The 26,358-nt window shown below is 36.0% G+C and overlaps 1 protein-coding gene across 1 annotated transcript in view; it reads left to right on the top strand.

Moving 5' to 3' along the window:
• Positions 1–3,180: 3,180 nt before the first annotated feature.
• LOC135684135 (HEAT repeat-containing protein 5B-like) overlaps positions 3,181–26,358 on the top strand; it is a 74,799-nt gene continuing 51,621 nt past the window's right edge. Inside the window, exons 1-14 of the mRNA XM_089110953.1 lie at positions 3,181–3,474; positions 4,360–4,568; positions 5,076–5,124; positions 5,536–5,595; positions 6,310–6,459; positions 8,067–8,378; positions 8,609–9,256; positions 13,431–13,542; positions 15,649–15,801; positions 17,839–17,938; positions 21,275–21,384; positions 22,232–22,395; positions 23,468–23,542; positions 25,247–25,453. Of these exons, the coding sequence (XP_088967079.1) occupies positions 3,295–3,474; positions 4,360–4,568; positions 5,076–5,124; positions 5,536–5,595; positions 6,310–6,459; positions 8,067–8,378; positions 8,609–9,256; positions 13,431–13,542; positions 15,649–15,801; positions 17,839–17,938; positions 21,275–21,384; positions 22,232–22,395; positions 23,468–23,542; positions 25,247–25,453 (2,529 nt within the window). The 5' untranslated portion in view covers positions 3,181–3,294. The remainder of the gene's footprint in view (positions 3,475–4,359; positions 4,569–5,075; positions 5,125–5,535; positions 5,596–6,309; positions 6,460–8,066; positions 8,379–8,608; positions 9,257–13,430; positions 13,543–15,648; positions 15,802–17,838; positions 17,939–21,274; positions 21,385–22,231; positions 22,396–23,467; positions 23,543–25,246; positions 25,454–26,358) is intronic.

Raw genomic sequence — 26,358 nt, 5'->3', positions numbered from 1 at the left:
GCAATTGTTAATTGACACATGCATACAGTATACTAGACCCCCCCCCCCATGAGTTTTACATCGTTTTTGGACAAATCTCGAGGATCATATTTTAGAAAAGTGGGGGGGGGGGTCCGGACCCCCTTATTCCCCTCCTTGGGTACGCCACTGTAGGGGCTCTGACTTTAAACCAGTGCCTAAAGTGCTGCGCGTCGCTGATGTAGCACTGGTTTGATTGCCAATCCGAGAGTTGCATTGATGATTCACATAAATAACTGATGCCAGCGGATTTGATTTTTTTCTCTTTCATGGTCATCAGCAAGACGTAAAAATTGTGAATATTTGTCTGTTCAATACCATAACGAACGAGGGGAGGTCCTGGTCTTTATTTCAAAACCCTTAATTTGGAAAAATTTTGACTTTTTGTGGATTGAGAAATATAAAAAAGTGAATTTTTGACAGGACTGTTGCAATTTCTTTCCCCAAAAAGACCATATATTATTCAGCTGATAAATAACAAAGTCTGGAAAGGAAGACAGTTCAGGCAGTTTAAAGGGCTAGAAGATTAACACTGCTTCACACTGCGCGTGGTTCACTTTTTTTGGTTCTTATAGAATTAGAGTGTACTTCCAAAAAATGTTCTTTGTATCAAATTTATGAACCAATTCATATATATATATAGTTTATTTGAACTCTGGACGAGAAGTCTTGCAAAAATTTGTTACCTTTTGAAGTTTGGCAACTTGGTTCGGGTGAAAATTGTTTTACTCGAGTCGTCTTCTAGATTTGTTCCGAGAACAGGTTTTTAACATCGCGTTCGTGGTCAAATTTTTTAAATTTAGTCAAGTGAAATGCCACAGGACTTACTCACATAATTGACTCGCAATCCTGTTTAGCATCACCTTTTCGTGGTGCTTACCTGCATCGAGGTCATAATTATACATTGTTACATGGGCCAGTAGCCTATTGGTGCTGTGCCAAAGTTTTTCAGGGAACATGCATCGATTTGTCTTGAAATCATTACGCAATTAAATATGATGATTTTATGATTCGTTTATCCTGTCTTCTAAGATAATTTGTAGAAGATATGCCATAGTTCCCGTTCCAAATTGTTTCAAACTAAAAATGTGATGATCATCTTCTTGGCATTTTCACTGTTCTAATGTAAAAACAACGTTACTGAAGCAACCTGTCATCCTTATTAGCTTAATCATTAAACCGTAATGATTTGATCTGAAATAAATAACATACAGATCATGCATGATCTTGGCCTCTGGATATAAATCTCCATTTAATTTTAAACCGGTGACAAATCGATGTTAATTTGAAAGGGCGGTCACTTTCTATAAGCAAAAATGTAGTAAGTATCAGGCAAGAAAGCAAAAAAGTAATGAGTAAATTAATAGGACTAATGCATCATGTGCTAAAGAGCGTGAACCGTTAGGGTTTCAGGGTTTGTTGTATCACAAAAGTTGTTTAACACTTCGATTCGAAACGAAACTATGATTCGATAGAGTCAATGCTGCTTTGGCTGTAAAATGTCTCTCTTTTTTACGTTAATTTTCGTTAATTTGGTAATGTTGTGGTAAAACCTACTAAAAATATATCTGACTTGTTGCAACCCTGCTTTATTCCAGACTGTGTGAAGGCAAACATTGAAATTGTGAAGTATGATATGCAGGGGCGAAAATACTACGGAGGGTGGGGTGGTGTGACACCCTCGTCATATGCCATGAGGCACAAGCTTTATTACAAAGGAAAATCAAATTTGACACTTAATTTACGCTCACGTAAAGATATTTCATAGGCAATTAAGTTTCATGTTTGCTTTTACTGCTTAGAGTAGAGGGACGCTTTTTTGGACCCCCCGTTTATTAATTTTTATATGCAGTCATTCATATCCCTTATTTCATTTGTCCTTTGATCTTGCAGGTGTGAAATTTCTGTAAAGTTTGCATTGCTCTCTCTGTAGAGGTTGCATTGTACAAAAGTTTTAACATAGAAAAGTGATGACATCTAAAAAAAATTTACATAGGCCTGACTGATGTACACAACGATAATTAGCCTGCTCATTTTAGTAATACAACAATACATTATTACATGGTGATAATTGTCATTTTGCTATTGATTGTATTCAGAAGAAAATTTCCTTTGACCACAAAAAAGAATCATCCGTGATTTTTCAGATTCTTCACATTTCCGATCCCCCACCAACTTACTAGGACCCCCCCCCCCGCTTATTTATATTTTGAAAAATTTCTGACCCCCCCCCCCCAACTATCAAGACCCCCCTTCTATTAAGGACCTTAGAGTAAAGCTTTCACTAGTAACCTATAGACAAACCTTTGCTACGAGGTCTGCAGGGCATCACTCAGTTTGCATGGCAGTAACCTTTTTCACCCCCCTCCTCAACCTATTGGCCAAGTTACGCCCCTGATGATATGATCATGAAAATGATAGTGAAACCACTCGTTCTTCTAGTATTACAGGGTTCAATAGTCCGTTCTTAATTTCACTACGATGTTTCCCTATCGTTTTCCCAACTTTAAGCAGTGTATTCCCTTTCCTTGCCTTCCTCAGCCACCCACACTTTCTTTTTTATGCTGCAGCATCTCCAAAAACTAATTACCACTGAGGAGAATGGTACGGCTTTGAAAATATGACGTAAGCGGAACTCTGTACTCCTCTTCGTAAAATGATCGAATGCAGAACAGAATGTTAACGACGACTCGTTGCCTTGCGTTGTACGACAATTTTCCTACGCGTTTACAGAAAATATTTGCTGTTGGCACCGAAAAAAGCTCTTTAGGACCGTTGCCAAAGGTTTTGTTACTTAAAGAATGTGTTTTATTTTGCGTTGCTATAGATTGACCATACTATATCTTAGCATGAAGCAGATTATAAGTTTGAAATAAGAAAAACATTAATTACTCATGTACTAAATATTGAAATTTCTTGGAGAATGTTAAGAATTAATAGCTTTTCATTCCATATACAAATTATCGTTAACTCTTGTGGCAAAACACAAGTCTGTTTTCATAAACTTAATCCCAGCTGTTAGTCTGGGCAAATATTTTCTTTTTGACAAAGTGCTTCCAATTTTTCATATTTCAATCGAGTTTAGTATTATTTATCCCTTGAGTCTGCAAATGTAAACTGTTCGTTTCTATGGCGCCCTAGATTTAGAAATCTCAACTCTTTTCTGAAAATTTGGCATTAAATGACTGCAAATGACTATGAGTGCGAATGTGTTGATCTTTGCTGCTTTGATGCACCAACGTTGGTTGTTCTTCTCTTGCGGAGGAGACATAGGCCATGAATGAAACGGAGAGGAACCAAAAAAGCCAGGGGATAATGTTTGCAATAATAAACCTGGAGGCCTGGCTGGCTGAAGAGGCTGCAATTGTTCAAAAATCATCTAGTGATCAGGAAATCTATTTACACGAATGGTTGCAGAAGCTTGACGAGTATCTCAACAGTTCACAAGTTACGAGAGTGAGTTTTAACGGAAGTGTTTTGTGGGGTGCTTGCTGACTATGTAATTCAGTCCTCTTTTTTGCCTTCGAACTGCTCCCTGTTAGCAGTTGCAAAGTATTTGCCATGAAAATGCAAACGAAAAACTCTATTCGACTTAATGATGAAACAAATCAAATACTATTTTATGTAGGAGGTTGAATATAAACGCAAAAACTGTTTCTTTCGTTGTAAAAAGAAATAGGCCCAAATTTGTTATACTAACGAAATACAGTTATCAACAGCAGCAAACAACAATACCTATAGTATCGAAATTATACTCAGAAACTGCTCGATTAAGACTTTTTAAATCAAACATCTTCAAATGGTTAAAATGATTTGAAATAAAGATATGATGAAATATTTGATCAAATTTTTTAATGAATAAAAATGATTGGCCTAAATTATAACACAGAATAGTTGTTCTAGTTGTTTGTCAGCAGTTTGTTTCAATTCCTAAATGCTCAGTATTTGGTGAATCCTTGAGAGTTATGCAATATAGCACCTTAATATACTTATTCAATTTATCATAGGTGCTGCATGATACTTTTGATAGAAAAATATTACTTTTGTGGGTGTGATTTGCTCTGCAGACAGTTATATAATGTCATTGTCACATTTTATAAAACCTGACCCTGCAACCAGGGCTATTTTGGAAGGTTTGTCACAAAAGAAAAAAGGAAGGAAAACATCAAATGGATATTCAACAAAAGGCAAGGTTTTGTTCACAGATAAGAAACAGATGTGTTTTGAGCAGAGTATCTTAGAAGATCTTTTTGGAAGGCTTTATTTGACAGATGTAGGGTTTGAGCCGAAGTAAGTTTGATGCTTTTCTGAACTCTACTATAAAAATATTTTCTTTTGCAGGGAGAACTTAAAAAGTGCCATAAAAAGGTGTCAGACATTCTTTTAAAGCAAATAAGATGCAGCTGCACCCCAGCAACAAGACAACAGTTGTCAAAATGTATGGCATCATTTTTCAACAAAGACACATCAGATTTATTCAGTGCAGTTGAAAAATGCATTGAGATCATAAAGAGCAAAGATGATTCTCAACAGTACCTTCCAGTTAAACTGTATGTTCAAGTCTTTTCGTGTCATTTTTGTATTCAGCAAAATTGTAACAATTTATGTTGTGATAGAATATGGATCCATCAGCTGTTGGGCATCAATTCTCCCAAAAAAGGAATCAAACTTTTTGATTCATTATCAGTAATGCATTCAAGATATTTCTATAATTTAAGATTCATGCAGGCTGCACATGCAATTATTTCATTGACTTGGCCCAGAAAATAGGCTGCAACATTTGTTTGGCTTTGTCAGTTTGTTTGGCAGTATTTTTTCTGATGCGGTATTATGCTCCTCTCCAATTTTAACATGTGGGCCCATGTGTCTTCAATTGAGATCTCTTATTCTATTTAAAGTAAACATTTCCTCCCTTGTTTTTACGAGTTATATTACCTTGGAAAACCTTCCTGACTTGTTTTTTAACCATTAAATACAACATACAAATGATAAAATGTTGTTTGAATCTGCATGAATAGTACATTAAATATAGACATGGTTTTCTGTTCTCTTTGTAGAGCTGCTATTTCCTGCTTAGGTGCCATCTTTGAAAAGGCTGGTCGAATGGTAATGAAGTTACTTATTATATAGCCTTTAGAATGTATGATGTAGATCTTATTTTATAGAATGTATCATAAATCATTGTATGCATTCTCCATTCTGTCAGTGCCCAAAGGTTCAGAGCAATTAGAATATAATTAATTTTTGATCAAAGATGAAACACATCAAAGATGCTACTCAAAGTTTAATGCTTACATCATACAGACAGATGTTTATATTTTATTTTGTTTGTTTGTTTTTTTTGACAAGTTTGTGTTATTATAATTGTTGGTATCACCTTTTGATCCATATCCATCCAAATGATAACCAGCTGCATTCTTATCTGTTGCTTTCTTTAAATTTTGGTAGTTTTCAGATGTTATTTCTTTTAGCTTTTCCTAAAATACTTTAAAAAATTTGTTTTTCTCTAATTTCTAGATTGGGACATTTTTTCCTGATTCTCAACAAGCTTTAACAAGATTCCTCAAGATAGCTGAGGTAACACAGAAACAATTTGCAACTGTTTGGCCAATCTTTGGCCCTGTCATATTGATTTTGAGATTGTTAATGAACAACAATTATTATTTAAGCCAAACCACAATAAAGAAATTTAAAGAAGAGTAGATAATGGCTTGATTCATGAAAACCATCTTTTACATCTGCTGTGCTACTATAGTAGAAGTTTCATATCTATTTCTTGTTGAAGCAGAGAAATTTTAAGGTGAAAAATGATTGAAAATGAGGAAAAGATCATACTGAGCCTGATATTTGGAGTTGCAATGTAGAACCCCCTTATTCTACACACCAATGTGTGTACAGCTTGGTCTCTGTGGCATCAAACACTATTTAACAGAATGGTAAACAGTAATTGGTTAAACAGTAATTTCCATTAAGGTGAAAGTTTTTTTTGATTCTGACTGTTGATCTCTGCAAACCAATCCAATCAATTTTGAATAGTGAGAGTCAACAGTAACAAAGACCTACACTATTAGAGATTTATCACAATTCTAAAGCATCATGATACCTTTCCTTTTATTCTTCTCCCAAAGATTTTTTAGTATATTGTCATGCAAAATTTTCATTCATCTGTGTCAAGAAATCTGTGTCAATTGATTCATAGCAAAATGGTTTTTCCATTATTTCAATAATTTCAGTTAAGGTATTTATACCTGTTTGGGTTGCATTTCTCATCAATTTTTTTCTAATTTCAAGTCTGAGGCTAAATGTGAAATTCTCATGTGCTTTGAACGAATGTTGATTGGATTGATAAATGCAGCATCTTCAGGATTTAAAGATATGCTCAAGGCTTGTAAAGTGTGCCTCACTGGCAAATCATGTGCTGTTAGATGTGCCGCTGCCAAGGTAAGTGCAACAATTTATGTGGCATACTGATTTTGTATTCTATTTGACCACACCTTTATCAGGGCCTTTAGAAGAAACTTTTTATGGTGAAGCCTCTAGCTTTATTGTCCCTGCATTTCAGTCTAACTTACTGCTTATGGCCTTTGCCAAAATCTTACTCGGTCTCTCAAGTTGCCAAAACCTTACTAATTAAACCTTTTTATTCATTTTCCTGTGTGAAGGTTTATTCAGATGAATGAGAATTTTCTTGTACCTAAAAATTTCCAGATTTATTAAGGATGATAAGAATTGCAAATCTAGTAATATGAGAGGGAAGATTGAATTGTAAAATCTTTCATATTTGTGCACAAATCAGAAAAACTCAAGGAAGCAAGAAATCAAAATTCTCTTTAAAGATGTATTGTGATGAAGACCTACAGAGATTGAAAAAATATTGAGATGACACTCAATCCCTTCGTTTAATTGCAAAAATAAAAAGTTTGATTTCCTGTTAGTTAAAAGTTGTTTTTAGCAAAACATGAATTGACAGTTATGTGACAGGGTATGTTGTGATAACAACCAGTGTTTCCTCGGATGAATTCATTTAACGGCAGCTAGCAACTGGCACAAATCATTGTTGGCAGAAATTTTTGAAATTTGAAATATTCCAGCAATTGTAGTAAAAAGACCAATTAATGTGAAAAACAATCATCCTTGTTAACAGTAGGGTGGATTTATTTGAAGTGATTTTGTCATTTTTGCGTTTTTCGGACAATTGTTTGCAAAGCTATGCAAACTTCTTCGGTTACCAGACATTTTATCAAACAATGAACAAACATCAGACATTGAATAATTGAAGATTTTTTATGAAGATAAAAACCAGTAACGGTGTATGTATGCTGAATTTGCCAAGCAATGAAAGAAACCTCTGAGTTGTTACCTGGAATAACAACTAGCATTTGATTCATACCAACGCCCTTTATTTTTGTTGTTATGAAAAATGTAGCTACCTCTTTTGGTTAGTCACAGTTTTATCCAATGACATATTTTACACTCATTTTTTATAAGAAACAAAGATCGATGTTGAGTTCTACAGTTTCTTAATGTTCTGGAAATTTCAATATTCATTGTTTCTTAAGAGTTTTTAATCATGATGTCATGAATGATGTTATGAAATGCTCGTGACCTTTTTTATCACGTCAAGAGATTCGCTTCCGTTCCGATGCAGTATTTAGATGTGGGAAGTATATTTTTATCCCTTTTGTCTTAAATTCTTGGCCAACAGGGCAATCTTGTTCTTGAATTTTACAAAATTTCGTTGTTCTCAGTTTTATCACGGTTTAACAGTTTCTTAATATTTTTGCTTCGAGTACTGAAGTTTCTTAATTTTTTCTGACTGTCCAGTACTCGTTTCTTATAGCCAGTTTTTTATAAAAAAATTAGTGTATTCTACTTCTTGTTTGATGTCTATCCAAGGATTAATATCCTCAAATTGAAATATGTCATTAATATTTTTCTTCGTAATTTACTCCTTATGTTTTTTGTAATTAGGCCCTGAATTTGCACATGTGGGTAAACAAGGCTGGTGTTTCAGTTTCTATCCTATGTTGCTCTCTATTTCTTTTTAGTGTGCCTTGGAGCTTTCAAAGCATGCGTCCATTATGTATACGACAGAGCTTGACAACATGGCATCATGTTGCATCAAAGCGTTAGAAGGCTCTAATTATGACGTGCGGGTATGTGTTGCAGAGCTTCTTGGGTCTTTGCTGGCTGCATCGCAAAAGCCTGTAGCAGGGAAGGCCAAAAAAGACAGCTTGGAAGAGGTTTTCAGTATAATGAGTGCTGCGTTTCTTCGGGGTGGTGTGGGGTTTTTGAAAGGCGGCGGAGGAGAGTTGTTGAAAAGTGGAATATCTCAGGATGTTAGAGTTGGAGTCACTCAGGTTCGCTTCACCGTATTCCCATTGATTATTTATATTTAATATTTTCGTAAATGTTGGGTCGATGAGAAATGCTTTCCTTCGTAGGATGCTTATGTTTCTGTTGTTGCTGGGTTCAAAGGCGATCTGATAGCAAGCAATTTGCAATTTTTGTTCTGTTTAACCAAAAAGTATTCGAGGTTTTATGCAAAGGTTGTTTACGTGATGTTTTTATTGTGATTGGTCTGTTTCAGGCCTATGTGGTGCTGTTTCGGGAACTGGGCACAGCTTGGCTTCAGAAGTACCTGCCTGCTGTTATCATCCATGTACTGGAGCTTGTTGCCAGCCCGAAAGCAATAGCCTCTCACATTGAAGCGGTATACTCTAGAAAATGCATATCGTTTATTTTGCACTCTGTTCTATTTGGTATGCTGCCCGAAGCTGGTCAAATCCATGCATTGAAGGAGCTATGCAAAATAATTTCCAAGCAGATGAACCTAGTGCACCACATAGTAACAAATGAGCCTACAGCGGATAGCACAAGCAATGCTGACGTGATCAACACTCAGCATGTTTTAGTTTGTGCTCTCAACGAAGTTGCTAATCTTGCACTTAGCCTTTCTTCGTCAGTTGAGGAGCTTTTATCCGAAAAAGTGACAAACACTGTCCTGTCTGTGCTCATCCATCCAGCTCCTGCCGCCTGGCTGTCTGCTGCTTGGTGCATGCGCTGCTGTGCCCTTGCAATACCACGTATGATGACCAAGTTCATAGACATTTGTATGAAGAAGATGAGCTCCTTAAAGGCCTCATCGGATGCGTTAACCGGTTTTGGGCACACGCTAGCAGCGATGATTGGAGGACTGCATCAATGTCCGCTTGGGATCCCGTACAAAAAGGCCAAGGTATCTCCATCTTATTTTCCTCATTTTCTTCTGTATTCTCATAAAAAGACAGCCCTTGGCTATAAAGGTTTTTCTTCAAAAACCTTTTGAAGTTCCATTTAGCTAAGAAAATAGACCTTTCTTTATTTCTGTTTGAAACTATTGCCTTAATTCTTCCTGGAAAGAAGTTGCAGAACTCACTCCCTCTCTATTCACCAATACATTTTGTTAATTGAATTAGATAAATAAAAAATTCATGTCTGTTCATTGATGAAAAGGTGACGTCAATAAATTGCGACTTGTTGGTAAAAAGACTTCCCATTTGCATGTTTGAAACCATACATTCGTCTGTGTTACGAATAGCCAGGGGTCCTGGCAATATTTTACTTCCTTACCTCAGAGGCTTTTAACTCTGCATCAACAAAGAATAGTTGTTGAGTTACTACAATGGGTATTTATTACATCGTATTGAAATTATAAAGCCATTTCTAAAAATATGAACCGCTTACAACCAGAGACCTTAAAATGTATTTGAAATATTTGTGTGAACCCAGGTAAATCTGACTCACATTGATTGAAGTTTTTTTTGGGAACACAAACGACTTCACTGCTTTAAGCTGTTACAAAAAGTATTCATGATGTTATCGTGCCTACTTTTCCAAGGCTAGTTGTTTCTAAGGTGTTGGTATGTTGAAATGAAATTTAGAGATGAGTTGATAGATTGAAAAGATGCAAACTTTGCTTTTTATTGGTAATTGTAAGTCTGGACTGTAAGCCTGGCTTAAAAGGTAAAACTAGATATCACTTTCTTGAATATTTTAGATATTATTTTTCTTTCTTGAAATGTTGTAGTCTGATTTTGTCTATTGTCATGAAACTCTTTACCTTTTGACAAAATCCGTAATAACCAACTTCAAGACGAAAGGTTTAAGAAGTTTGGTTGGACATTACACATTCCACCAACCAAAGCTCTAGAAAGTCATTAATGTATTTGATTTCTATCATCTTTTAAAAATATTCCATCTACTTGTAGTGTGAACCAAAACGTTTTTTGAACCAAGACGATCCGGCGCCGAATTGCGCGGTGCCGATAGTCTAATACGATTTTAATACCCTTGCCCGTTATTTGCCATTGGCACATAGTAAGAAATTAATTGCAAAAAGTCTCAATTTTGGACATGTCTCTCATTGTTTACTTGGCATGAAATCAATGAAACTCATTGAAATGGAGAATCAATATTGTTTTGATTGAACCTGAGAATAAATTACAAGCAATGAGCAGATAATTTTGTTTTTGTTGCCACCCATCACTACTTTTTGTGAGATTATCTTTCATGTTCCAAAATCCTGTAACTGAACAAGGGCGCGCTAATCTTGATTCCCGTAATCGTTTCAAGACTGTCACTTTAATCCATACCATTAAACTTCCGGAACGAAATCTTCTACAAATCATTTTTATTGTTTCATCAGATCTGGTTGACTGAGGGATTTGAAAAAACTTTAAACAATAACATTGTCATCTTTGTTTTGCTCAAAATAACAATGTTTTACATGCATTTTATGAACTGTCTTATGTTATTGAAAGACACCTTTGCTGTTCCTACAAATACTTTTTCTGATTATTCATTAAACATACAAATATGACACTGAGATCAAAAGAATTTTTTATCTCTATTTTTTCTATAAGTTTTTTGCTTACTTTTTTCAACTAATCTTGGTTTCTTTGATGAAGTCAATCTTTTTGCCATTGGCCCTAATAATAACTTACAGTTTTCCTCTCCTATACCCTCCCCTCTCCTAAATAAACTCCTCCTCACCTTTTCCCAGTTGTCTGATGATCTTAATACCAAGTGTCACAATTAGAACATTGTTTGGAAATATAATCTCTGTCGGTTTTTCTCCCTTATAGCGGATTTTCTACCTTTGTTTTAGATCTAAAAATTTACATGTTTAGCAAATCAAATATTAGAGGTACTGAAATAGCGTATTTTAAGGACCGCAGATGCTACAAAACTGTTGATTTTCATAACTGGTCTTTTTTTATGGCCTTTTGTATTGTCCTGACAACTCACATCCGTTCGAGCAGTTTGTTGGAAATAAGTTCCTTGTTTATCGATTTCTCAGTTGACATAAATAGGACAATGAGCAACGCAGCCAGGGAGAAGAAAGAAATGAATGACGTAACACTTGGCAAGCGGCCTACTAAAAAGAATTGTTCCTTGTTTACTCCGAGGTACAAGCCGACGAAAGAGGTCACGAATATGAAAACAGAATTCATCCTCATTGGCAAAATAACGCATTTTGTTTTGTTTTAAGTGACTCACTGACCTGTCGGATATTTTGCACAGCTCACCAGGTCTGCCGATTACAAGTTCAGCACAAAGAGGGCCCACTGTTTTGACTAGGTGCTTTATACACTATTTCCTGATTCCCAAGAACTCCCCCGTATTCTAAGAAGAAAAGAATAACAAACTTGGATTTTTTCGCCCTTTGTTAAGTTTCTTCCTGTCTATAATACCTTTATAACAATATAAAGACATTGTTGCAGCTACATTGATAGCGATAAATGAAGGTCTAAATATGAGGTTGGTTTAAGATAGAAAGGTTTGGAAGGTATTCGTGTCATACAATTTTCATATCTTTGTTTGCATATATCATATCTTGGTCAAGCAAGGCTTAAAGAGGTGTACGACCAATGAAGGATTAGAGTTGAAGGGGTTGGGAACTATTTTTCAGGTACACCAGGCCTACGCCAAATGGATTTGTGATTATCCATGGCTACGCCAAATGTACACAATCGTCACGCAAACTGGTGGGCCAAACCTACGCCAAAAGGTACGCCAATGACGTAGGCCAGCCCTACGCCTAAAGGTACGCCAATGAAGTAGGTCATGTTTTGACAAAACCTCTTTTTGGTTTGTGCTTTCCGTAGATCCACTGCGCGATATTTCACTACCGTAGACCCCCGACTAAATTTAATGCGTATTATTGTGACTCTACGGTATTATACACTATGCGTTGCATTTTTAGCCTCGATTTTCAAAGCCGGCAGCAAGCAGTTTTGATGTTACTATTTTTGGAAGCAATTTAAACAGTCTCCTTGTGTGCTACATGAGTCTTTTATCCACCGTATTTCCAAACGAGATAAGTCAGTTTTACCAGTGGCCTGTCAGATTATTCACCTCTGTTGTCACGTATGATACATATGAAAACATAGGAATTTTCGCCCAACAGATAACTATGCGTGTTCTAACGCCCATTGGCCACTTTTTCTCCAAGCCCATTCCTGAGGTTATCCGTAAGATATTGGATTATTTGCGGTGGTAGTCGCTCTTTCCGTAAACGATTATTTTAAACCATGATAATCGAGAGAAATTGGATGTTTATGACTAATTGTATTTTTTTGAGAAATGGAATTTCCCCAGCTTTCTTTCATTTTGGAAGCTGTTGAGTGCCTTGGAGACCCACTTTTGTTGCAGTTGTTGTTATTTTGTTGATGTTGTTGTAGTTGCTGTTTAAGTTGTTATTGACCTATTATTTTCCCTATACTTCTCTAGCCTTCTCTATTATTTTTGCAACATCGATTTTTCCCGATGACATCCCTGCTCAGGAGGAGCGGCTATTTGAGTCTAATGAATGTGCTTACGTGTTATTTTTTGTGGCAGGGTTTTGTGGTCGAGACTTTCTACTACTTTTGGTTGACGTCATTGGAAAATAGCCAGTTAACTTGAATATTTTTATAATTTTCTCGGTTTAATTACACAATTGAAACCGCGACGCGAACTCGTTTCCGTATTCTGCTTTTTGTTGTTCTGAGTATATTCGCGATGTTCTAGACTGTGTTGAACAAAGATTTTCATGGAACATAAAGCCCTTTTTGTGGCCGTTGTTTTCTTAAAGGTTTGGGGAGTAATAGGTTAGAATAATTCGGAATAATAGAATGACAGTCAGAATAGAATGACAGTCAGAAGATGTTTCCCAAGGGACCGTTAAACGATTATATGCAAATGGGATAAAAACTGAATAATTTTCGTTTTATTACCGCTTCCTTTGTCGCAAAGCGAGAAATACGTACATTATATGTGAAAGAAGGCGCCTTTTGCCTATGTTTATAACCGAGGGGACAAAATATTGACAGTGATCCATCGTTTATGTATGTTTTCCAACTTCTTTTTTAATTTGAAATCCCTTGCAGGCTCTGCTAAACCTTGCTGACGACATGCTTCAAACTTCCACGCAATCTGGTAAACTGGTGCAGAGCAGAGTTCAAACGGGATGGGCATTAATCGGGTCTCTAATGACGTTAGGTATGTGCCAACGGTTTTTCATCCTACTGAAACGGTTTTCAAGATTCGTCAGCCTTAAGACTTATCGATATATGTCGAAAGTCCATGAAAAAAATTCCGATTTTGATGCTTCTGAAATTTATCGTAATTGTATGATCCGTGTGCGAAATTGCTATATGCTGGTGGCTCAAGTTCAGTGCTACAGATACAGGATCAGAAAGACAACGAAATATTGTTTAGGCTTCAATTCCAATAGAGGACTGTATAACTTCAATTATTCAACGTAAATTCTAGTAAGGTTCTATAATATGTCTTCTTTAATTACATTTAATTCTAATCTAATTTCTAAAGCATACTTCAACGCGTAGATTTTATGACTACAACAACAACTATTGAGAAGTACGTCATGCAATACAGTTTCTTACAATCCGTTATATGTGGCACGGACCAGCCTGCCGCTCTACTGCTGTCAGATCCGGACTTATTGGGAAGACGAGTCTCTATCCCTATTGTTTAAAGCTATTAATCTATCCATTCCTGAACCAATCAGAAAATGGATCATATTCACATGCGCTCCAGGGCGAAGGCTTCTGGAAAAAATTTGTTCCTACCACAAAAAACCGTGCGATGTGAAAATGCCTTCATCGATTTTAACTGTGCATGTTTATGTTATGTAAAGTCCTGAAAACCAACGGACCATATTTCATATTCCAGGATCAGTCCCTAGCAAAGAGGTATACCGTATGTGATCGCCGGGCGTTTATTAAAATTTTGGAGGGGCGACTAGTGGAAGGGAGCGTTTTGTAAAGGTCTTTTCTGTAAAGGACAAAATCTAATCAATCAATTTCTTAAAAAAACGGCATAAAATACGAAATTGCTCTTTTTTGCAATATTTCTATCAACTCCCCTAAACGTTTATCGGGTGAGCGTCTATTAAACAAATTTTATTTTTAGGAGGCATTTATTGTAAAGAGACGTTTATTAGAGAGAATGTGTTGAATATATCAAATACGGTATGAATCATTTCTGAATGAAAAAAAGTTCACCCAAACGAGGAATTGCATTTGTACATGATTTTGTGCACACCTCTCTTAAGTGAGGCAGTACTTTGGATTTATTTCAATAGCATCCTTTTTCCATTTTCGATAAATCGCGTTTTTTTGCTGTGGCATTATCTGGTCTTTTGTTGCTGGTTTTTTATTAAAAATCTAAAAATTACTATTTGAGCTGTGAATGCTGTTTGGAAGATGTGTCATCTCCGTTACATCGCCTCGCCTCTTGTTAGGTATCAAGAGGTGACTTGTGTATTGTCTATTTTCCAACTATGACTACAGGAAAGACACTAACATTTGAGCATCTTAATGCGTAACAATAATGCGTGGTTCTAGTTTTTTGTTTTCATTTCGACAAAAATTCCATAGTTATTGTTGAAAGAGTTTTCCATTATGCATCAATAAGTGTTTGCCTCGTGAAAGGAAGTCGAAACTTTTTAGTCAGGTAGATTTCAATTAATCCATTAATTTCTGTAAATATTTGTACAACTTTTTCCATTACCTTACTAATTTCCTTGTAAATATTTTAACAGAGCATAAAGGCCTCGGTTTGAAAATTATCTTGTGTTGATTCGTCTTCGGAATTGTTTACTTGGTCTTTTCTATTGTTGTTATCGGTTAATGCTTTTCTTTTTTCAAAACAGTAAAAGTCATATTTTTGCAAGCTGGAGCTCATAGCTCGTTTTTTAAAAGTTTTCCATATTCTCTCTATACGCGTAGAGAATTTTGCTACGGTTGTACATAGATTCTACAAATCATTCTCTCAGCTACTGTCAAAAGCTTACTAGACAAAGAATAGAAATATAAATTGTACTTAAATGGAAGCTTCATAGCATGCCACATCGAATAGCTCACTATATCAGTGCCTTGTCTTTTAGTTCCTTGTGTCCATAGAGTATATGACCAATAGAGTATAGCGCAATAAAAGAGTGTTGAAAAGTAAACCTCGAAAAGCTGCCTCTCTATCCTCATCAATCTTTTTCGTCATCCTGATGATCTTCATCACCACTATCATCATAGCCAGAATTATTCCAGCACGTTACTTTCCTAAAAACTCACTATGTTATCTTTCTAGGCTCGTCGTTTACAAGGGGTAGCTTGTCAAGATTATTTCAACTGTGGATTGGGTCATTTCCTCAGTCCTCAAAAGATATAGAAACCGAAAAAAGTAAAGGAAATGTTGCGACGTGGCAACTTACTCTAGAGAACAGGGCAGGAGCTCTATCAGGTACGTCTAAATTCTTTCTCTTTTTCAACAATTTCTTCCTCTTTGTTTTATTTATTCTTGTGGTTGGGCCTATATATAAAGGTAGTTCTATATGACATGCATCCATGGACCCTTGCATCTTTACATACATCCTTGAATTTGCACTGCCAGTTTTAATTCTCCTGACCTCTATAGAAATCTCTTTTTTCGTTTAATACGCGGTGTGTGGATAGTTTGTACATTCCCTAATCATTTCATTATAGCTTGGCCTATCAAGGTGATTAACGTGACTATGACAGTACTCTATATGCTTATCAGTCAGTATTCAAAGTTTTATGTTTATTACTGAATTTTGCTGCTGATCACAAAATGACCCAAACGTAGTTGGAGGATAGACGAGCTTAGAATCCATTCACGAATAAGGTGTTTTTACTGGCTCTTCAGTTGAGAAAAGCTAGTAATTGCTCAGTTTAATTTGATCTAATTAACAGAAACAGAAGCTTTATTGACGTGTTTGTTTGAGAAGAGCAGGCCCGGTGTGATTTATTTTCAAAAACAAAGACATTGAAATTTTTGCCTCGATAAGGAGACCACCATTCTTGTCAATGAAACAATTATATTTTTGTTTAGGTCGCCAGGACTTCGTGTGTCGTAGCATAGATTATAAAATCTTGTTCATCTATCTGATTTTTGCCCTAACATAGTGAATTGTTGAAGGAATGTTATAAAGGGACTTAAAGCTTAGGTAGGGTGTTTGTAGAGAGTTTTTCAGAATGGGGTCCTGGATGGTTCAGAAGGGGGGTGCTCAGTACAATTTTTACATTCAAGTTTTCTGTACAGATTCCATTAGTTATTGTATCCTTTTTCCAGTATATTATTTGTGTTTATTTACATCCAGGCAAGTTTTTCTTTAAACACTGTCTTGTCTATCCATTCCCCTTCCTTTACCAAAGTTGGTGCCAGACCAAATCATATTCATTTAACACTATTGAACTCATTAACACCCTCACTATCCTAACACCTTTAAGTTATTCGTTTCTTCTTTCGTCTCTTTATTCTTTATATTATTGCCTCCATGATGAGAAGTTAAAACTGCCATAGATTGCTTAACATGCATCATAGATTCATAACCTGTGAGGTCCATTGCCAGAGTCTTTCCCTTCAGTATTAATAAGATTCCAATTAGCAAAGATTTTTATTTGCTGACCAGGTTTAATTTCATCTGGGCACCATTCCCATGTACAGGCCAAGATATCAGGCCACACCACAGACCAAGCATACAGATTAAACGCGAGGCCATGTTTCCACGGTACACCGCTTCTTTTGGGCTTTTAAATATCAGTTGCTCTTTTTAGTAGTTGCACATAAATCTTGCAAATAAATACAGTTGCGAATACATTTGCTGTTTACGAAATTTTGAGGGAAACATTATAGGCAGACTTCCTCACAATTTATGTATTAGGCTGTGCTTTTTTGCTCTCTAATAGCTGCAATCTCATAACAAGACATTCATTTTCAAGCAGGGATCTTATCTCGCTCGAAACTGTTTTTAACATCAGATTGATCAGTCTATTTGAAAAAGTATTTCAAAAATAGATGAAGGATGCCAGCTCGCAAATAAACCCCACATTTGTCCTTATTTGCAATGGGCAGTAGCACGAAGATTTGAACTTTTTTCAGTAACGATAAGTAAACTTGAGAAGAAAATTTCATGAGGTACATGAGAAGATTGTTGCAGTCCAGACAGCCACTAAAGTGTTCCAGCATGGGGATGAGAATATCCGTACGATACAGGGAAAAACCCCCACAAATGCTCCAATTTTTATCTGATTTAGGATTTCGAAGCATAACCACTTACCCTGTTTGTGACTAATTACCGTGACGGATTCCAACAGACGCCCCTCTGTCAAATACTCCCTTCAAGTTAACACCGTGACGTGTTTTTTTCAAACATTAATGAATCCCGGGGTATTTTTTTCTAGAAGGTATACGAAATAATAGGAAAAATAATTTTGGGGCTCTTGCCTGAAATTTGTTAATCTATATTTCATTTTTCAGCAATGGGTTCGTTTGTCAAGCACTGCGAAGCCCTTCTAACAACTGAAGTACTGAAAAAAATCATGTTTTGTGTTGATATGGCTATTTCCATGATTCAATCGTAAGTTTTTTTCTATAAGCACTTTCATTATTTTTTTATTGAAATTTGCTGTTGCGATACATCGAGTATAGGAGTCCAGTTCGTTTACTGAGATAAATACAATGATTGTCTTTTTATTATTTCCGACTTATTCCGAACTGGTACCCTTTGAACTTGATAAATTAATTTTTTGCTATAAAACTCACAAAGATGCCGGCATCTTTCCTTAGTCTCTCTCATTTGTAACATTGATCCTTGTCAAATTTTTCTGATGGTTTGTTTCAGTTATTAAAAAATCGACTTTTGTCGGTCAGATCCAAGTACCAATGCTTGCTATGTCTGGGTTACTATGTTGGAAATCGATAGAGATTACCGTGAGCTGCCCTTTGTCTTGTATGTTTACTGAAGCACAAATAGATAGTTTTGTACGGGATTATTGAAACGAAACCTCCTGGTACATTTGCCAATTACACAGTTACATCAATATGTTTAACATTGTGTTATTCAATAAAGTCAAAATATAATGGAAGACCACACTATAAAAAATTATCACCAATATCATCTCAATTTTCTCTCGCACCACCGAATACGTTGAGTACGTCAACTCAACTCTAGATAGAGTTTAAGGAAGTTTCGTTTTCGTAACTCTAATAGACTTTATCAATAGGTTTGTTGTTCAAAGGAATTAGCATTAGTCTTGAATGATCTGTAAATTGTTTTAAGGAAAAGTCATCACTTTGCGCTTTGTTACCATATTTCATATCTGGACTGCTTCTGGTGTATAGAAAATGACTGTTTTAAGTTGCTATTCCGAGTTTCACGATGCATAGCTCTGCCCATATAGCATCGAGCACTTGATGACAGACCGGTGAATAGTAATTTTCATTAATTTCTGAATTGGATATATTGTGCTTTTTGTTGACAAATAATTTTCAAAGCCCTATAGGATATTGTTTAGTAGAAAAAGACAATCCGAGAATAAAAATAAAAATGAGAGAAATATTCGAAATTTAGTTGCATTTTTTATCTGAAGTTCTAAAAGTGTGTCAATTAAAGAGTTTTTTAATTGTGATCTGGCTAGACCGTTGTTTCGATACTCCTACGGCAACCTTCCTTCGTACAACCAATACCAAGATCAGATTCCAAGCAGTTGAAACAAGTTGAAACCAAAGCTATATATGACTTTTTCTAACAAAAGCCTGTTTTTGTCGGAAGGAATTTTGATTAAACGACCCTGAAAAGTTTAAATGACCCTGCCATCTTTAGTCTTAGCACTCTTTGCTTTTTATTTTCGTACGTAGAAGTAAACGACGTCCTCTTTTAAGGGACGTTTTTGGGAAGTTTCGTACGAAGTATCTTGGTTATCAATTAGTATAAATGCAGATTGGCAAGACCAAAAATGGCCGATGACAAATTTATAAGAATTAATAAATAGAAAGATGGTTCGTATTTAGATGGAGACTTTATTACTAGTAATAGAAAAATGAATATCTCAGCTTTCAGGTATAAATGTTGGTTCAAAGGGGGGAAAGAAAATTCTCAGAGATTTAGACATCAGCATATACAAATGCATACAGAGAACATAAAATTGGTAGAATTTCATGTTTACCTATTTACCAGTGAAATCAGGCTCATCGGAGTCGTTAGATTCAAATCGCGTTATTAGAATAGATGTTGTGGAGAATGTCTGCAGACCAAACAAACTATAACAGACCCCATTTGCTTTCATTTTCAATACAGAAGCGTGAGCCTTTATTATGTCTATGTATTAGAAAAGAAGGAAGACCCATGTACGATATTTTAAGCGGATTTTTATATTCCTTAAGCTAATATTTGTACAAAGAAAATCTTCAAGCCCTTCGTATTGTGTTGGGATTTTCAATATATTTGAGCACCACTCATGTTTACACCTAGCAAGTAAAAGTGTTAGCAGATACAAGAATACCACTGCTTTATTTAACCGTCTAAATGTTTTAAGAACGAGATCTTTTGTAATCATAATCTTGTTAAAATTTTGTTTAGATTATTGAAGGAAATTGCTTATTAGATAAACTGTGGAAGTTTTGATTTTGAAAATTAGAAACATTTCGGTTCAAGGTCAAATGGGGCGTTGGGATGTTTGCCCAACTTGCTTACAATCTGTCGGCATTTTATTTGCACTTTTTTTGAGATAGCAAAATGAGTTTTTGTTAATTGTTTCTGCCAGTGTTTATAAACCTTATTAAAACGTGTTTCCGTTAATAACACTGTTTCGGGTCAAAGAGTAGGCCGAAGGAAAAACATATTTCAGGCCAAAGTTCACGCTTGCGCACAAAGAGGAATATCTTTATAACATACCTGTATTTCAACAGTATATCGTTGATTAATGTTTATAAAAGTAGAATGGCAAACAAAAATATTTAATTATTAAACTGTATTTTTTTTAAAGTCATATTACCTTCTACGATTTCCTACTAGAATCATTAAATTTTTCTTCTAATTCTTCTAAACTTCTAATGCTAAGAGAAACAAGAGGGAAATTAAATCAGTCTTGCTCGAGGAATATTGCCATTGAATATCATATGGATGCCACACCCAATGGCAAGACCTAATAACGCTTTTTTATAGAGAGATTTCGGGACTTCAGTTAGATTTCAATTATGAATGGCTCATTGTGCTTATTTTGGCAAAGAAAACGGATTGTTACACCTCGGTTACACCTCGACACTCTGTATTTAGCAGAAATCCATCACAACGGAATGGACAAATAGACAAGAGCTCAATAGACGGAAAGCTATCACTAAATCCACCTTCTTAAAAATTGTGCTGTTGTGAACATAATTGCATAAGTTCTATTTTTGTCTGTAGTTACGCTAAGCTTGATAAAGCAGGTTAGCATCACCATTGAGTTTGAACAGTTAAACGAATTGGGATCGAAAAGGATTTAAGGATATTGCGAGAACAAAATGAATTACTCAAACGAAAGAAATTTGTTGACATATTCCTTGTATCTTCGTAGCAAGAATTTTTTTAAGAAGTAATAGGTTAGAAATTCGTGGTATTATTTTCATCCGCAAATGTCTACACGTTAAGACGTTTTTGTTGGCAACTGACTAATTCAGGCTAGCAATGTAGCTTTGCGAAATTAGATAATTTTTCGATATAAAATTCAAACATAACATAAGTACGTGTACGAGATACACGAAAACTATAGTTTACCTGAGTGTTTTTTTCATGATCTTTGGTTTTGATTTTCAGCCCTGTAATTATCGTTACCAATTTACGAGGCGTCTTATGAAAAGCTTTCTTCCAAATCTCTGTTTTGCTTGAATATTTACTGAAACTTACCCCATTCATAAAATCTATTGCTTTTTACAGGTTGCCAGCAATCTTAAAGATCCACGGCACCCAGCTCAAACCAATCATAGCCATGTTTAAATTGAGGCTGTATCGAACAATGCTTCTCTTACCACCCAAGGCATTCGAAGGTACTCCCACAAATGTTGTCAATCTTGTTTACCTATATTTTTCAACCCTACTGATATTCCCCCCCCCCCCCAATGGAGCAAGTTGGCTCTTTGGAATTTTTCCTTATTTCGTTACAAGGGATAATCCTTGAAGTTATCTTCCTATATCTCTTTGTCATACCTTAATTCTCGTTTTTCGGTTCCTATGTTCCTTTTCTAATACCTCCCTATTTTAGAAGCAATTTGAACACTTTTTAATTTTTTTGTTGCTGTTGTGACACAACTGCATTTACCGAGCACTGTTGCTGTGCTGGGATTCACAGTTATCTGATTAGTTATATTCTTATAATCAATTCTTTTACACATGTAGATTAATTAAACGTACAGCGTGAGTCAAGGTCGGTTAGTGAAGCAACATTCGTACTGCAAAAGAAGGTGGAAGTTGGTTTTGCTTTCCTTGAACGTACACCGTGAGTCTAGGGGGAGGAGGGGGAGGGGTTAGTGTAGCAACATTCGTATTGCAAAAGGAGGTGGAAGTTGGTTTTGCTTTCCTTGAACGTACACCGTGAGTCTAGGGGGAGGAGGGGGAGGGGTCAGTGTAGCGACATTCGTACTGCAAAAGGGGTGGAAGTTGGTTTTGCTTTCCTTGAACGTACACCGTGAGTCTAGGGGGAGGGGGAGGGGTTAGTGAAGCAACATTCGTACTGCAAAAGGAGGTGGAAGTTGGTTCCTTTTCTAACTCCGTGATGAAACTTTCTATCCTTGCCCAAAGCAATTTGCTTTGCTTACCCTATTCATGTTGCTGCCTCTTTCACATTGCTTTTCCTGTCCTACACAATTTTTGAAATAGCGGTTGATAACATTACAGGATCCTTTAGTGCTATATTGAGAGAAATCGTTGCGGAGTTCACGTTGGCTGACCACAAAGGAGCCACTACAACATCAATGCTGCAATCAATGTGTCACAAAGATGACAGCATTCTTCTGGGAACTTGGCTGCAGGACACTGACCATAGAAAAGTAGAGGAACAGGTTGGTTTGGCTTTTATGTTGTAAGTTTATTCATCGAGCTTGATGGATGGAAAGGCCCGCGTTTTGAGTTCTAGCTAGCTTGCATTTTGGTAACCGCGAGCAACTACATTTACAGAAAAAATTCGAAAGCCTATAAAGAATTTGTTCCAGATAACTTGTGGCGAAAACCTGGCACAACTTATCCGGATAGTTCTCAAATCTGGTTTTTTTGTGAACTATTGCCATTTCTCTCGCTCGTATCTCCATAAATTTTCGGTTTAGAAAGTTCATAGAGAAATTATTTTCTTGGTTAAGACTGAAAGTCTGTTTTTAACGATATCCTCCTAGTAAGTGTAATTACCCTTTCCTGAAAATGTGCTTTGAAATTATTTCTAATTGAATAAAACTCTAACACACAAAGAACCCTTGGAGAGTGCCCAAATTTTTAATGGCAACAGGAGATTTTTGACCACGCTCTATGTCTGGTCTTTAAGTTAAAGTAAATAAGATTTGTTTCCTTATCAATGATGTTTTTCCAACCCCTGATAACATAAAACAGTGTAGACTCATTGATGAAAGGTCTTTGTCTGCTTTTAGCTGCAAACTCAGAAATCTCGTAAATGATAACTTATGCCAAGTTCGAGTTTGAATAACCATTAAGAATTTCGTTTCAATAGAGATTCGGTCAGCTTGCTAAGCATCCCTCTAACATCATGTTACCGAAACAATATTTGCAGAATTTGACAGTTTGCATGATAAAAAGGAAAAGAACTCACCCCTGCAGTGTAATTTTAGATGTCTATTTCTTTATTTTATATCTATGCGAAATCTGACTTCTGAGCTGGCCTTAAAACTCTGAAATGTTTTTTTCGAACATTGGAGTGAAAACTTTTCTGCCTTTTCGTGTTTCAGCATTTGCATTTTAGCTGTCTGTTTTAATGCAATAATGTCATATTTATTTGTTACTTAATGCTATAACAGGTTGACATGTTGATGAACTGTGACTTAACGTAGTTTGCTATTTTGAAAAGTAATATGAAACAGAGGTTGTTGAGTTTTCATTCATTAATAAGCCCCACGTACAAAATTTCAGCTGCAGTCAAACAGTGCATCTGGATCAGGAGCCTTGGAACATGATCAGCTTTGCATCTACGAAAAAGTCGGAAATGTAAGTGTGTATTTAAATGCTTGTCTTAAGAAAATTATATGACTTTAATCTCTTAAGAAGTAAAAAAAACTGTCAATCTTCTAATTTTCTTTTATAAACCCACACACGCACACCCTTTCTTCAGTTTTGCGTTGTTTCCTCTGATGTTTCTACAATTTGGCTTTCATCTTCTTCCGTTGCCCCCGAAATGAGCCTCTAGCCCGTCCAAGCCTCGTATCTACGTTCCTGCTAACCAATCGTATCACTCCGCTGCCCATTATAACATTCTTTCATTGTGCTGTACTTCACTTTTTTTGCGCTTAGTGTTGCCAATGCGTAAGTTAGTTAATATTACACCTTGACTCTACGTTGTTTATACACAAAAGTATTTCTTGAAATCTTACGATCTGACCACATTGAATGTCCCATTACTTGCAAATCAGCCAAACTGAATATTTTTCCTTTTTAATTTTTGGGACGAGTTTCCGTTGAGAGAAGATTAATAATCAAAATCTCTACTAAAATCTCTCTAAACAATCGGGCTGTTTTCTTATTCAGGAACCATGGATTAGAAATGGCTTCCCTGTCTGTTTGAAATTAATTACTTGTGTATGAAAAGCATACCAAGGAAGATAATCCTGATAGGACTAATCTGCTCTCACGTGCTCGTATTAATGTCCTGCATAAATGAATGACATTTGCTTATCAGATTATCCTTTTTAACCGTTAACATTTACAGATAGTATCAAAATTAAGAATTTCCTATGGTCTGTCACCCAGGAAATGTTGTAAACATGAGGATTATTCTCTCATTCATGTCATGATTATGAAATCTGTGGCATGGCTTGTGCCCACTCGTTCACTGTAAACAAACTGGATAGATAATTAAACGATATCTCGTCTGCGGTATGACTCTTGGTTAGGGTCTTCTGTTCCTTTTATGTTGATGACGTCAATACGAATTTAATGCTTTTCAATCCACCTGGTTACACTTTAAGTTTTCTCGAGGCTAATGACCAAGTTTGGTGGGTGTGACATGTCATGTATGTCCGGTGGTGAAAAGAAGCCCTAACATTGTAGGTAGTGACGTATAAATGGTTGTTGTGAATCTCCCTAAGCCTTGGCCCCCGGCTTTAATCGTCGAAAACAAACTGTTGCGCCCGTTTGTATAGAATACTCTTCTTTATTGAACTAAACACTACAAACATCACAATCAGTTAACTACGACCGTGGATACTAAATAACTAAAGAGACTAGGCCCCAGTGTCTTTATTGGCAATGCAAACCTTCACAAATTTCACTATGACAACACCGGCTATTAAACACAACCCTCTATTGGTTAGCGGGGTCAGTTTAAGTTAACGCGCCAAACATTTACCAGGGGGAACCTTTGGGGGCTTTCGTTGTGAATCAAGTATAACTTAAGTCCATGATACAACAGAAAGTAACGTTGTAGCATTGAAAACAGTATAGTAATATTTTAAATTTATCTTTTTAATCCATTGTTTGCTAGACATGAGAAATACATCACACAAAAACAACTGCCACAATTTTTCACAGCTGTTGTCTCTGTGAATAAATATTTGAATATTTGAAGCATTTTTAAAGCCACTTAGAAAAATATAATTCGCCTATTGACGCAAATAAATGTGCTTGACATTTTTCGTCTAAAAAAGCTTAGTTGATGACTCTAAAGTTTAGGACATGTGCTTGTTATGTTTTTAGGACGAGGATGTTCCAGGACCTTTGCCTCTTGGTGTTGCAGTTATCGATGCTTCAATTCGGCTATTTGGCCAGATGTTTCCGCATATTTCAAACAAGCATCGCGGCCAGTTGATGGATCACTTCAACGAATGCATCAGCAAAAATAAAGGACCTCGACAACAGGCGATACAAGTTAACATATTTACGGCATTTCTCGCGGCTTTGAAGGTATTACAATTTCCAACATAGTCTCTGTTCTCAATAAATATTTCACTAATTGTTTCATATAATAGCTGGCCCCCTTAATGATTTGTTTGGTTGACATTCTTCAACTGGGAAGGGCTCTAAGTAAGATACAATGAGAAAAAACGCCAGGTCAGGTATTTTTGGCGTTTATTCCTACAATATATCATATTCCTACAAAATATGAAACGCCGCAATATATTGTATTAAAGGGTTCTTATCCACTAGAGCAATGCAAAAGGAACTTCTATGTATACAAAAAGATTTCATTTTTCAATGCTTCCTATAAGCTATGTGACGGTTTCTTGGGATGGCTATTGTAGTCCCAGTTCTTTCTGAGGTGTCTGACTTCCTCTAAGCTCTCTCATTTCCATCTATTTGAGCCTTTTTGTATTGGTCCATGTCAATTTTCAAATGTTTCTAGTGTCCACGAGAAAAACAGTGTATAGGAACAGTGTCTAGTGTATAGAATATTTTGACGCTTACGGATGATGGTTAGCAAGTGCCTTATTCAGAAGATCTATGTAGTTGCTGTTTGCGGCGGTAATACAATCAGCTCTATCCAAATTAACGCCGAAGGCCTTGCACAAAGAATTAACAGGCCAAGTTGTTAACAATTAACTTATCAAACGGTTCGTTTGCTTCACTGATTGCATGAAATATACGAATTCATTCAGCAATCAATTTGCATGAAATAATTGATTGCTGAATCAGAAACCGACACGAAATTTATCCGATGACCACCAATTTAGCTTTTATACAGTTATGTATTCTTTAGAATAATGTGTGGTAGTTCATCTGATGTTTTTTGCTTTATTTATGAATAAACAGGTTTTTCCATATTAGCCTATTTTGGTGTGAGGCTTACGCCCTTTCGTATTGTTCAATTT

The sequence above is a fragment of the Rhopilema esculentum genome, chromosome 10, assembly GCF_057945365.1.
Source record: "Rhopilema esculentum isolate cy_ngs chromosome 10, ASM5794536v1, whole genome shotgun sequence".
Lineage (NCBI taxonomy): Eukaryota > Metazoa > Cnidaria > Scyphozoa > Rhizostomeae > Rhizostomatidae > Rhopilema > Rhopilema esculentum.
The sequence above is the reverse complement of the archived record's forward strand: the minus strand, read 5'-3'. Positions and strand labels throughout refer to the sequence as shown.